Source organism: Chionomys nivalis, chromosome 19 (genome assembly GCF_950005125.1).
Source record: "Chionomys nivalis chromosome 19, mChiNiv1.1, whole genome shotgun sequence".
Lineage (NCBI taxonomy): Eukaryota > Metazoa > Chordata > Mammalia > Rodentia > Cricetidae > Chionomys > Chionomys nivalis.
Window position 1 is genome coordinate 7,484,060 of NC_080104.1, and position 14,391 is coordinate 7,498,450.

Genomic DNA, 14,391 nt, shown 5'->3' on the forward strand with positions numbered 1-14,391 from the left:
AAGGAAATAAACTTACAGGACCACAGGTTCCCGCGGTGTACCGGAAAAGCGGAGCAAAAGAAAAAGGACTGCTGGGCTCACGCCCGGCAGATTTATCCGTAAACATTAGCCCGAGGCGAACACGCCCCCAATGGGTGGGGCTATGTCCCTACAATTGTTCTTTCAAGGTCTGTGAAGATTTGTGTTGGGATTTTGATGGTGATAGCTTGAATCTATAGGTTGCTTTTGGTAAGATTGCCATTTTTATTATGTTGATTCTACCTATCTAAGAGCATATGAGATCTTTCCATTTTCTGTTATCTTCTTCAATTTCTTTCTTCAAAGACTTAAAGTTCTTATTGAATAGGTCTCTCACTTCTTTGGTTGGTGTTACCCCAAGATATTTAATGTTATTTGTGGCTATTGTAAAGGCTGATGTTTCTCTGATTTGTTCCTCAGCTCTTTTTTCATTTGTATATGTGAGGGCTACTGATTTTTTTGAGTCGGTCTTATATCCTGCCATATTACTAAAAGTCTTTATCAGTTGTATAAAGTTCCCTAGTAAGAGTTTTGGGGTCTCATATATATATTATCGCATCATCTGTATATAACAAAAATTTGACTTCTTCCTTTCCAAGTTGAATTCCCTTGATCTCCTTTTGTTGTCTTACTGCTCTAGCAAGAACTTCAAGAATTATCTTGAATAGATACTGAGAGAGTGGACTGCCTTTTCTTCTTATTTTTAGTGGGATCACTTAGTGTTTATCTCCATTTAGTTTGATGTTGGCTGTTGGCTGGCTGTATATTGCTTTTATTATGCTTAGATATATTTCTGGTATCCATGATCTCTCCAACATCTTTATCAAGAAGGGGTTTTGGATTTTTGTCTAATGTTTTATCAGCTTCTAATGAGATGATAATGTGGTTTTGTTCTTTCAGAGTATTTATATGGTGGATTACATTGGTAGTTTTTTGTTTGTTGAACCATCCCTGTATCTCTGGGATGATTTTTTTTTGATGTGTTCTAGGATTTGGTTTGCCAGTAATTTATTGAGTGTTTTTGCATACATGTTCATGAATGAGATTGGTTTGTAATTCTCTTTCTTGCTTTAGTCTTTGGTGTCAGGGTAACTGCAGCCTAATAAATAAGTTTGGCACTGTTCCTTCTGTTTCTATTATGTGGACCACTTTGAAGAATATAGGTATTAGCTCTTCTTGGAAGTTCTGGTAGAGTTCTGCACTAAAACCATCTGGCCCTGGGGGTTTGTTTTTTGTTTTGTTTTTAGTTGGGAGGCTTTTGAGGACAGTTTCTATTTCCTTGTAGGTTATAGGTCTATTTTAAATTGTCCACCTGGTCTTGATTTAATTTCGTATGTGATATCTATCCAGAAAACTGTCCATCTCTTTCTTATTTTCCAATTTTGCAGAGCTCAGGTTTTTGTCGCAAGATCTAATGATTCTCTGAATTTCTCAGTGTCTGTTGTTATGTCCCCTTTTCATTTCTGATTTTGTTAATTTGGATGTTCTCTCTCTGCCTTTTGATGAGTTTGAATAAAGGTTTGTCTATCTTGTTGATTTTCTCAAAGAACCTGGTCTTTGTTTCATTGGTTCTTTGTATTGTTTTCTTTGTTTCTATTTTGTTGATTTTAGCCCTTATTTTGATTATTTCTTATCTTCTGTTCCTCGTGGATAAATCTGCATCTTTTTTTTTTCACTGTAGTCTTTTTATTAGTGTAGGATGAGGGATCTGCTACATTATGTGGGCGTCCTTGCTGCACTAGGTGGCCCACCAGGTGCTCAGGCAAATTTGGTTTTGATCTTCTCCTTCATTTTGCCGAATGTCTATGAAATCCAGGTCCGGGTCCTGGTCAGAAATTCCTTCTGTTTGATGTGTTCAATGGCTGCCCGGGCCTTGTCTTCCAAAGTGTTCCCAAACTCCTTCAGCTTATCTGGTAGGTTCTCAAACATGCTGGACAAGTCAGGGGTCGCCTGGGTGGGGACTGGGCCTTCCAAAGCTGTGGCCAGGACCACAATCAGGACAGAAAGTGCGATAAAGAGCCTCATGGTGGCTTGCGGCCACCCTAGATCTAAGTCAGATCTGTTAGGTGGAGTGTCCATCTTTTTTATTTCTAGATCTTTTAGGTGTGCTGTTAAGTCACTAATGCGAGTTTTCTCTGTTTTGTTATGTGGGCAGTTAGTGCTGTGAACTTTCCATTTAGCGCTGGTTTCATGGTGTCCCATCGATTTGGATATGTTGTGCCTTCATTTTCGTTGAATTTGAGGAAGTCTTTAATTTCCTCCTTTATTTCTTCCTTTACCCAGAGGTGGGTCAATAGTGAACTACTTGATTACCATGTGTCTTTGTGCTTTCTGAAATTAGTATTTCAGTTGAATTCTAATTTTAAACCATGATGATCTGATAAGACTCCAAATTGCTTTGTTACCTAGTATAGGATCATTTTTAGAGAAGGTTCCATGAGGTGCTGAAAAGAAGGTATATTCTTTTTTGTTTGTCTGGAATGTTCTGTAGATGTCTGTGAATTCCATTTGAGTCATAATACGTGATAGTTCTCTTATTTCTCTGTTAGATTTCTGTCTGGTTGACCTATCCATTGGGGAGAGTAAGAAGTTGAAGTTTCCCACTATTAGTGTGTGGGGTTTAGTATGTGATTTAAGCTTTAGTATTGTTTCTTTTACATATGTGGGTGACCTTGTGTTTGAGGCATCGATGTTCAGGATTGAGACTTCATCTTGATGGATTGTTCTTGTTATGAGGATAAAGTATCCTTCTCTATCTTTTTTTGATTGTTTTTGGTTCAAGGTCTATTTTGTTAGATATTAGGGTAGCTACTCCAGTTTGTTTCTTAGGGCCATTTGTTGGAAAAATTTTCCAAACCCTTTACTGTGATGTTATGTCTGGCTTTGAGGTTGAGGTGTGTTTCTTGTATAGAGCAGAAGGCTGGATCCTGCTTTTGTTTCCATTCTCTTAGCCGGTGTCTTTTTATAGGTGAATTGAGTCCATTGATAAGTCCATTGAATAAGGGATATTAATGACGAGTGATTTTTAATTCCTGTTATAGTTCTTACATTTTGAAGTTAACCCACATTCTTTCTTTACTCTCTGCCATGTGACAGTACCATTATTAGCATGGTGCATTCAACTCCAGCTCCCCTCTACATCTCCTGGTGACTTCTGACTCTACCCTTCTCCTTCACACATGCCATAGTTTGGTTTCCCTGACTAAACTTCCTGACTGGCTATTTGCCAATCAGCATTTTATTAAACTAATTCAAGTGACAAGTATTTACAGTGTACAAGAGGTTTATTCCATGGTTGTAACATGAATTGGGGTTTCTGGCCTGCCCAGTTTCCCCAGTCGTTAAGTACCATAGAAAATCATATAGAGGGCTGGGCGGTAGTGGCGCACACCTTTAATCCCAGCACTCGGGAGGCAGAGGCAGGCGGATCTCTGTGAGTTCGAGGCCAGCCTGGTCTACAAGAGCTAGTTCCAGGACAGGAACCAAAAATTATGGAGAAACCCTGTCTCGAAAAATTTAAAAAAATTAAAAAGTAAATAAATAAAAAGAAAATCATATAGAGGTGTCCATAAGTTATAAACTAATTGGTCCATTAGCTCAGGCTTCATATTAGTTCTTATAACTTATATTAACCCATTATTCTTATCTATGTTAGCCACATAGCTCAGTAACTTTTTCAGTCAGGCAGGTCACATCCTGCATTTTCGGTGTCTGGACAGGACTGGGGAAAGAGCTTCCTTCTTCCCATAATTCTCCTGTTCTCCTTGCCCTGCCTCTACATCCTGTCTGGTTGTCCTGCTTATACTTCCTGCTTGGCAACTCGCCAATAAGTGTTTATTTTAAACATAATTGACAGAATTCTCCTGTACCACTTTCTGCCCCCCCCCCGCCTTTTTTTTTTTTAGCAAAGTAAAATATACATAGTCCATTTTTGGGAATGTGGGCATAGTATTCCAGGCTACTTCCTGCTATTTGGGTATGCTGATAATCTCATGGGGACATAAACAAAATTTAGAATTCTGATGAAGTCCTGACTGGAGTATCCTGTGATTCTTGTTCATCTCAAGCAGCAGTCTTGAATCTGTTTTGGATGTAGAACTCAGAAATATGGGCCATCTATTCCTCCTGGAGATTTCTCAGATGGTCTTCCTTGTCAAAACTGATTTTTCTTAACTCAGAATGAATCTACAGCCTCTCATTTCCTGTGGAAACAAAAGCAAAATCTTTTCTCCAGTGTAACATGCTTTTTGACATCAATTTTGATGTCAAGGTATTTTCAAAATTTCTATCTTGGATTAATTCAGCAGCATTTATAAGCAAATATCATATAGCAGCTGTTGCTCCTTCCTCAGCATTCAAACAATTCAAAGAGAGCATAATAATATACAGTTTCCAGATTCTCTGTGTGTTTTCTATCTTTACATGGCTTTATTTTAAACTCTAATTTGTTTATTTTTAATTTTGGGCATTTTGAGACAGGATTTTTATGTATTTTATGTATTTTGTCCTGGAACTCAGGCTGTTGACCAGGCTGTCCTTGAGTTCACAGAGATCTGCCTGTCTCTGCCTCCTGAGTGCTGGGTTTAAAGGTGTGTGCCACCATACCTTGAACTCACAGATGTCTGCCTACCTCTCCCAAGTGTTGTGATTAAAGGTGTGTGCCACCACACCCAACTACTCTCTTTCTTATTATTTTATTTTAAGGACTTTAACTTTTTTAAAGCCTGCATATATTTTTTAACACACTGTAAACTATTTAGAGGTTTTCTTTGTCTTTGAATCTCTCTTTACTGTATCTCTGTTTCTGACCACATGAGTCTGTAATTTGCTAAGCATAATGGGTAGGATTAAAGCCGTGGCTTTGATGGCTGGTTCCAGCCCATTCCTTAGCTTTCTGAGATTCCAGCTTAATGGCGGAGGTACGGGCTGGAGTCACGTTTATTGCCACAACTCTATTGCATTTTAAGGTCCCTGCCAGCAAGCAAGCTGCAGCAGTGTGCTCACACACTGCACTCAGATTCTCTGTAGTTGGACTGCCTGCCTGAAAGAGTCAGAGTTTGCGTTGGCAGGAAGGCCCAGAAAGCCAGCATTTTAAAACAGCATGCCTTTATTCCTGCTGCAACTGAAAACCAAAAAGCATGTGTTCAGCTTTTCATAAACACCATTTATGAAGAGGCAGGACCTCTTCAAAAAAAAAAAAACTGAGTCAAGAAGCCTCTCTTAAATGAGAGTGCTTGCTTCACTCTAGCAAGCAGAGCAGACCTGAGAAATTGCTGCTACCAAGAAGTCATGCTATTCTTTTCTGTCTAGAATTACTTCCCAAGCTCTCTCAGGTTTTATGTGGATGCAGTTGTCCACATGGGCACCATTCTGTAACATGAGGGCCTGCTTTTTTGAAGTTTCTGTTTTGCCAAGTTCCCGTAGCCAGTAAGTCCCAAAGAAAACCACATAGTGGTCTCCATAAGTAATAAACTGATTGACCCATTAGCTCAGGTTTCATATTAGCTATTATAACTTACATTAACCCATTATTCTTATCTATGTTAGCCACATGGCTCATTACCTTTTCCAGCAGGGCAGGTCACAGTCTGCATCTTTGGTGTCTCATGGGACTGGGGAAGGAGCTTCCTTCTTCTTAGAATTCTCCTGTTCTCATTGCCCCGCCTCTACTTCTTGTCTTCTGTCCCATCTATACTTCCTGCCTGGCTACTGGACAATAAGCATTTATTTAAAACATAATTGACAGAATACAAAATTGTCCAACACCATATGGCACGCAAGCACTTCAGGATTCTTGTTATATTGCATCTGTTGTTGGAATCAGAGACATGGATGCTGGTCCTCCAATCAATATCTCCTTTTTATTCACCTCAGGTCTCCAGCTCATGGGCTGCTGTCACTCACATTTTTGTGTGCTGAGCTGAGCTGAGCCTTTCCTCTCTGGAGCTGGTTTTTGACAGTGTTTTATCATTGCAGCAAAGTCACATATGAGAACTGGGAGCTTGCCTTTCTTCTTTACTGGGTTGTTGTGGAGAGAGCAAAATCAAGTTCTCCCCTCTCTCTGGCTTCCTGCCTCTCTCTGCTTGTTGGGGAACTGTTCCTCATGGTCCTCAGCACACCAGACCCTTGAGGTCTAGAATGCTGAGCTAAATAAATCTCTTTTCTGGATAAAGCAGCCAGCTTCAGGATTTCAGTTACAGTGACAGAAAACTGACTAATACAGTAGGAGTGTCTGACTCACGGAGCGGCTCAGAAAAGCAGTCTACAACATTATGCTTCATTTTCTAATGAATAGCACATTTGCTCATAGCTCTAGACTGACTATGACATCACTATAATGTGTATAGTGTGTCCCACACACCATGGAATGGGTACAGTTGACTCAAACCTTGCAAGTCTTCCACTTTGCAGGAAACACTGAATTCTTCATTGGAAACCATTTGAACCAAGCTGAACAACTTAATTTAGGGAGGGCCTAGTAGGTCAAAGGTTCAAGCAGCACCAGAAGCCTACAGCTGATGAAGAGAGCGATGTCAATCTCCACCTGGACCGTTTCTTCCCGGTACCTACAGCTGAGGGAGAGAGCGATGACTTCTCCTCCTGGTCTGTTTCTTCCCAGCACCTACAGCACGGAGAGAACGTTGCCAATCTCCACCTGGACCGTTTCTTCCCGGTACCTACAGCTGATGAAGAGAACGATGACAGCCTCCAACTGGACCGTTTCATCGGCACCAACTGGACCGTTTCTTCCCCGTACCTACAGCTAATGGAGAGAGCAGTGACTTCACCTCCTGGACCGTGTTTTCTTAAACAGCTGGAACGTTACTTCCCGGATCCTACAGCTGATGGAAAGAGCAATGACAGCCTCCAACTGGACCGTTTCTTCCCAGAACCAAGCCCACCTGGCTGAACTGAGAGGAGGTCAAACAAATGTTTATTCATGGAAGCGACACTAATGAGAACAATGGATTTTGGTCTTGTTGGCAGAGCACAGACTCCTGTAGACATAGGTACTCCATGACCTTGGTGTCAATATTACGGGAGCTCATTCTCCTCCCTCCAGTACTGCAGAGTTGAGTGTAGGTATTTGTCCACATTAACTTTTCTTCATTGTCCTAAGTGACTTGCTTTTCTCGGTTTTGAATCTCAATGATTAGCATGGAGGAATCAGCCTGGAGATTCACTTGTCTTTTTTCTAGAAGAAAGGCATCCCCCTGCCTTGGTGTTCTCACACCCAGTTCTTCCTTCAGGCAGTCTGACATTCCCCACCCCCAGCATTCCCTCCCCTGTTCCCCCATTAGGCAGTCTGATACTTTTTAGACGTGACTGTATCTGAGTTCCTAGGACTGCTCGCTGACGCCTGTCACGTTTATCTTTAAAATAATAGGCAGGGTATCCCCATCTTTACTAGTACCTAGGCTGTGTGGCATCTTTAATTACAAGAAGCCATCTTCACCAAGCGTCTGTGTGTTGACAAATACTTCAGACTTTTCCATGTCTTTGTAGTCTAAGTGAAGACAGACAAGGATGAATATCAGAATTGTCAAGTTTGGACGAGGAGGGAACACTTCTGTGTGTGTGTGTGTGTGTGTGTGTGTGTGTGTGTGTGTGTGTGTGTACTCACAGACCCAGAGCAGCTGCAATGGTCACGTTCACAATAAGAGTGGAAAGAGCTGTGCTTGGCATCTTTCTCCTGAACACAACGTGTGCCCTAGCAGAGCTCACTAATGAGACTGGGGAAGACATCCACAGGTGCTTTCTTTGGTTCACACGGCAGGTGATGTTCCAAATACATTTCACCAACAGTATGGAGTGGGTAGTGTCAACAGATGTGAGCTTATTTCTCTTTTCTTTAATCCTTATAGGCACAACCCCTTTTTACCAGGAGCACCTCAAAATCCAGGCTCTTAAACAAAGCAGGTGGGTTTGTCAGGTCCCTAGGAGGGAGCTCGGTTGGTAAAGATCTTTGACATATGTTCTAGTTTTGTTTCTGCTGTTCTAACAAATACTTCACAGGGAGGGAAGGGCTTAATTGACACATAAATCCATGTTATAATCCATCACTTTAGGAATTTAAAGACAGGAACTCAAGCTGCTTGTCATATCACACCCATAGTCAAGAACCAAGAGAATAAACTCATTTTTGCTAGCTTGCTTCACTCTTAGACGGTTCAGGGCTCAACCTAGGGAATGGTGCCACCCACAGTGGGCTGGGTCTTCCTACATCTATGAACAATCCACGAATAACCCCAGTAAACTCCCTGCATCACCAGTCTGGCCTAGGAGGAGCCTTTCTTTGGTCTGTCATGGGCTGCTCTCTACTGCAGCAATTCCTTGACATCGAATCCTCAATTTTCCCTTCTATGGATTCAGTTTCTCTACCAGCTGATGCCCACCAGCAGATCCCTTTTCTGCCTCTACTGCTCAAAGTGGGAAGATCTTTCTCTGTGAAAAAAGCCTTGTGGAGGGATGCTGATTGGCCTGAACAGACCACATGACTTCCTGGAGGTTCACCACCAGGACCAGGTTTTCAGATGACTAGGTCTTCAGGTCATGTGTCCAGTCCTGTGGATGTATCCTCCCTGGGGTAATCAGTGTCACCATGACTTCGTGGGCAAGGATTTCCCAGGCTAACAGGCAGAACTGTGAAGTGGTGGTTGTCAACCTGGCTGCATGAGTGTCAAGGATGGGTAGCACACACTTGTGCGTGTGAGGGGAATTTCCAGAGAGTGATGGCATGTGGGACAGTAACTGGAATAGACCCACCCTGGTATTACCCAAAGGGATGGTAGCCCAGGGAGACTAGGGGATCGGGAAGAATTGGGTGTGCAAGCACCTTTTTTGAGGAATTCACCCATTGTTGTAGCCATCCTCCAAGGACACCATGCTAACTCCTTCTGCCTGCAATGTGAACTCAGTGCTAGGGAGATTCTAGGTACCCAGAAGCAGATGGAAACTGCAGAAGCATCCAGCTTCCAGACCGCGCCTGCATGTTGTCAATGGGGAATACACCAGCCCTTATGTTAACCAGTCCAATACATCTTCCAGGGACAGTGGGATGGCTCATCAGGTAAAGGTGTTTGCCACCAAGCCTGATGAACTGGGTTTGTTCTTCAGAACTTACACACACAGAATAGTAAAATAGGAATATGAATTAAGATATTGTATAAAATAATAGCATGAATGATAAGTAAATCTCCTTCCATGACCAACTCTTCCTCTGGAGAATGCTGGCAAGTAAAGAGGAATGGTTAATTGGCTGGTAAAAACTTCAAGTTGAGAGAATTGGTCTAGATATTCCTGAGATGAGAGCATTAGCTATGTTAAAAACTTGTCCACACCTTCTTAAAAGATGGGTATTGGAAGAAATGATGCAAATCCTGTGGGGGGAATTGTCAAGAGCTCATTCTCACACCTTCTGCTTAGTCACATTGCAGATGAAGGCAACCAAAACATAAGCTTTCATTGACAGGCATGAAGTCTTTAGATGGTGTTTTCCGCCGGGCGGTGGTGGCTCACGCCTTTAATCCCAGCACTTGGGAGGCAGAGGCAGGCGAATCTCTGTGAGTTCGAGACCAGCCTGGTCTACAAGAGCTAGTTCCAGGACTGGCTCCAAAACCACAGAGAAACCCTGTCTTGAAAAAGCAAAAATAAATAAATAAATAAATAAATAAATAAATAAATAGATGGTGTTTTCCTCTTCCTTCTCATTTCTCCTTTGCTTCTTAGTAGGGTGTGTATGCCTGTGTGTGTCTCTGTGTGTGCAAGTCTGAACATGTATGAGAGAGTGTCATATGTAGAGAGAAGGTGTGTGGGGGGAATATGTTTGAATACAGACATGACTGTGTGTGCCACGGCACACATATGGAGGTCAGAGGTCACCTTTGGGTGTTGGTCCTTGTCCTCCACTTGTTTGAGACAGAGTTTCACAGCCACTGTATTTACAGGCTGGTGGTCTATGAGCTCCTAGGAAGTCTCGTGCCTCTACCTCCCATCTTACTGTAGGAGTGCTGGGATCACAGGTGTGCAAACAAATGATTCTGACATTACATTGGTGATGAGGACTTGAACTTGGGACCACAAGCTTGCACAGAACCACCTTCACGCTTCCTTCTAATGGAAGGTGGTGATGGTACCTGCTGTTGATGTAGCCCTCTTTCGAACTGTGAAGAAAAAGCCAAAAAACATGAGCTGCAAATCAGGGCCATCAGGTGTTTCCTTTAGAATTTTGTTATATAAGAAAAGCAATCCCTCCACACTCCATTCATTTCAATCACTAAGGTCAGCTGCCTGGTACTCGCATCCCAAATACTCCTAATGGTTGGTATTCTGGAGCCTCTGGGGCCACTTTTAGCCATAGATAAAGTCTCAAAGACAAGAGATGATGTTTCTTAGAGTCCTGGACCCAGCAGTTTTGTGATCTCCATCAATTCTGCCACCCGAGATGAGGACAGCATTATTCTACTGCCCATAAGAACCTGCTCCCCTTTTACAAACCTCAGGAATGGCTAATTTCTGCCATTTTCCCCCTTTCCTTGGGAGATGAGTTCATTAAGCGTATCTTCATTTATGTTGTGTGCTTTAGGGTACTCCTCCTGGCATTAGCATCTATTCCTTTTACTTCTTCACAGCTCTGATCTCACAAACCTCCAATCTTTACCAGAGATTTTATCAAATGAAAAGTGTAGTTCTTAAATCAAGTGTGGTCACAAAGAACTCTCCCTGGGTTAGCTAGAGAACAAAACTGTCATAACTGTGACATGAATTCCAACTCTCCTGCTGAAGGCAGAGCTACAAGCACATGGCAGAGCCGCGGGTCTCCCCAGGTGTATATGGTTGCTGCCAAGAGGGAAGGCCTGAGTTCGATCCCTGGGAACCACAAGGCAGGTGAGAATCGACTATCAGTTATTCTGTGACATCCAGACATGTGAAGTAAAATTTTGAAAAGGAAATAAATTTAAGTTTTCTCTGGGCAGAGAGGTTTGGGTCAGTCTCCCAATGGAGTTGGTGTGAACGGCATGACAACTTAACCTGTCCTTCTGTCCCTGTGACTGGTGTCCTGTGACTGCTTCCTTTTTTAGCCGGGAGCTGGCCTGCACCCACATCTGAGAACTGCCCTTTTCCTGTCCCTTGCTTCGCCTTAACTCTCAATGTCTGTGGTTCTAAAGAAATTAATGTCATCTCAGCCTGGGTGGTCATATGACTCGGGCCTGGCCAATCAGAACATCACACTACCTTGGACACAGTGATTGGCTCAACAATAGCCACGTGACTAGTCTGGGCAATGGAGCTGAAGATACTCAGTGATAGGACTTTCTGTGAGGCTGACTGGAACTAAATATCCTCTTCTCACAGGGGGCCTGGGAGGGCAGAGTGGGCTGATGCTGCCTGGGCTCCTACTCCTGAACCAGGACAAGATGAGATGGTGAGCTCCTGAGAGCCTCCTGTGAACAGAGGCCACAAAACAAAAGAGAGAGACGAAGGAAAGGAGGAGGAGGGAGAGAGATTTGAAGGAAAATTGAGCCAAGATAAACCAGTGCTGGGCGTGACCCTGCAGGGACACTACTTGTGGGAGGGGTGAGAAGGCATGGAGTCAAGCACATAGACTATGGAAGTCAGGTGACTACAAAAAGCCAACTCCTTTATTGATGGTATGGGCAGGCCTCTCCTATCCCATCCCAAGGTCCCATTGGCTCAGGTGACCAAGTCTTCTGTGTTGTTCTTCCTTCATTGGCATCTCTGGTCATTTGTCCGTTAGTCAGCAGTCTCTGGGTGCAGAAGCAGGCTTTCCATTGACTCAGGGAGGAAGTTCCTGCCATGCATGCTCCTGTGGGCTGGTTTTGGCAGGACGGCTGAGGCTTGGGTAGGCTGGATGACAGTTTCTTCTACAAGCTTGGACCAGAATCTCCTCTCTTTTATGGCTAATCATTAATATTTATTGTCCGGATTAGGCTTTACTCATTAGTTACTACTGAGTGTCCAGATATTTACATGAAGCATTAAAAACAGAGGGAAAACTCATCAATATTCGCTATTTAAATTGAACTTCCTAAGATGTACTAATAAAAACATTTTCTTATCAATATATAAAAACAACAAATAACAACCAAATTTTAAAAAGAGTACATAACACGAAAATCAGAAATAGTAAAACAGTGGGGGTTCAAACTGAAGCATAAGCTTGAATTCTGTATCATCGTCCCTGTCAATCAGGTTCAAGGACATGCATTGTTGCAGTTCTGCCTGAGGGTTGGAGAGGAGGAAGTGACCAAGGTGATGATCAGCATGAGGTGGGCATCTAAGTCACTGCTGTTGCAGAGGGAGGTGGTCTAGATGTTGTGGGTAACGGTCTTCAATGCACAACCGAAGCTGGGGAGGTGGCGGCTGAGTGGGCAGATGGGCCTTCTGTCCAGCCCTGGATCTGGCAAGCAGTACCGGGGCAGCAGTAGGCTACAGGAGAAATGGACAGGCAGCTCAGAACCTGTAGCTGGAGTATGGACGCAGGGGCCTGTTGCCCTGGGTTGCATGCAGGGCCACAACCATCTGAGCTTCTGTCCTGGCTCCCTCCTGCAGCAGGCACTCCTTACCAGGGCTGGAACTCTACGCCACTTCCGTTTGCCCTGGTGGGGTGGGCAGGCAGCAGCAGCACAGTGCTCTCAGTGCTCTGGAAATGCATCTTTTCATGAGCTTCCAGCCCCGTAGTGGCCTGGTTCCAGAGGCTGCGGGTACAACCTGGGGCTGGTCACTGGGCACATCTGGCTCTCTGGATTCTTCCTCTTCGGTGAAGGCCATGTTCACCAGCCCTATGCAGTTGACATTCAGAGGTGGATCAGGGGAGGAGGAGTCATCAGCCAGGCTATCCAGTGACATCATGGTGACTGTGGTGTCCCCTGTAGCTGGGTTGATGGTTTCAGTGGCCAATGCATCTCCTTCTGGGGCTGTGTTAACTGAATAGTGCAGCGCGTCCGGGCAGGTGTGTGTGTGGAGCAGGTGTGTGTGTGTGCTCTCCCCTCTGGACAGCAGAGCTGGTTCACTGTGGCTCCTCTTCATAGCGACAGGGACGCTAGTAGAGACTGCAGGGATATGTTGCAGACTGTTATCCCCAGAGCTCATTTTGAATTTAAGGATGTTAATAGTTGCTGTTAGGTTTGACTGTGAGTCTTTTAGAGACGATACCACCTGCTCACAGGTGTACCCGATGTTACACATGGTCTCCACAACCTTGGGGAGGATTTCCTTGGCAGGAGGTGTTACGTGTTCCTGAATATGGCCCAGCCAAGGGCGTTCCACTAGCCGAGATGATGTAAGGCGGAACCAAATGTAACCGGTGAGCAGTCTGGCCAGGATGAGATAACAGGGCCTGGAAAGATGGTATGGAATGCGGCACGGGGTGGTGGTGATTAGATGGTACATAGCTTCGGGGGTCGATTCTACATAGGGCAAGTGTCCGGTGACCAGGACGTAGAAGACAATCCCTAAGCTCCACATATCCCCTGCCATAGCGTCATACGGTGTTCCGGCCAAGATCTCTGGGGCCAAATATGGCAAGGTGCCCCACAGCTCCTCCAGCATCTGGCCCTCTACGAGCTGAGTGGCCAACCCAAAATCGCAAAGTTTGACTTTGCCACCTTCACCCAGCAGGATGTTTTCTAATTTGATGTCGCGGTGCGCGATCAGTCTTTGGTGCAGGAAGTGCACAGCAGAGGCCAACTGGTTGACTATAGGCCTGGCCTCCTCCTCTGTTAGACAGCCCACCTCATTGATCAGCATCACCAGATCTTTCCCTTCCAGATATTCCATGACCAGATAAGTGGTCCGCAGCGTGTTGATAGCGTGGAAGAACTGGATGATGTTCCTGTGATGTAAGGACTTATGGATGGCCACTTCAGAATCGATGTATTCCACATCATTGTACTCTTTTTCCAGCACCTTGATGGCCACCTGCGTTTTTGTGGGAAGGTGCTGGGCAAGGATCACCTCCCCAAATGCACCACAACCTAGTGATGATAAAAATTTATAATTCTTCTTAAGGATGTCCTCTTCCTGGGGGCTGGCCATCATGGCTACCCCACGTTCTCTGTATTTGGAGCAATTTCAGGGACACACGATGCTAGGGAAGAAATGATATAGTTTTAGAAATGGAAGTTTATAGGTAGGAATTCTCTGTCTTGAAATCTGAGATAACCCAAACAACCTAATGATGCCTTTAAGACCAAGAAGTACAAGAATAATCCAGAGGGCAATTGGCATAAAAACACAGGACAAGAGCGTAGCAGCATCTGTTCAGATTCTGGTGAAGAGCCAGTACTCATACACAGTGATCACTGAACTTTTGTGCTCTGTGGAAAGTAGCTACACGTAGGGAAAATCTCA

The 14,391-nt window shown here is 44.0% G+C and overlaps 2 protein-coding genes across 2 annotated transcripts; both read right to left on the reverse strand.

Moving 5' to 3' along the window:
- Positions 1–1,821: 1,821 nt before the first annotated feature.
- On the reverse strand, positions 1,822–2,043 carry LOC130862436 (apolipoprotein C-I-like). The gene has a single exon (XM_057752053.1). It carries the CDS (start codon positions 2,041–2,043, stop codon positions 1,822–1,824), a length of 222 nt encoding a protein of 73 aa, XP_057608036.1.
- Positions 2,044–12,618: 10,575 nt separating this feature from the next.
- LOC130861999 (sperm motility kinase-like) lies at positions 12,619–14,079 on the reverse strand. Its single transcript, XM_057751368.1, has one exon. It carries the CDS (start codon positions 14,077–14,079, stop codon positions 12,619–12,621), a length of 1,461 nt encoding a protein of 486 aa, XP_057607351.1.
- Positions 14,080–14,391: the final 312 nt, after the last annotated feature.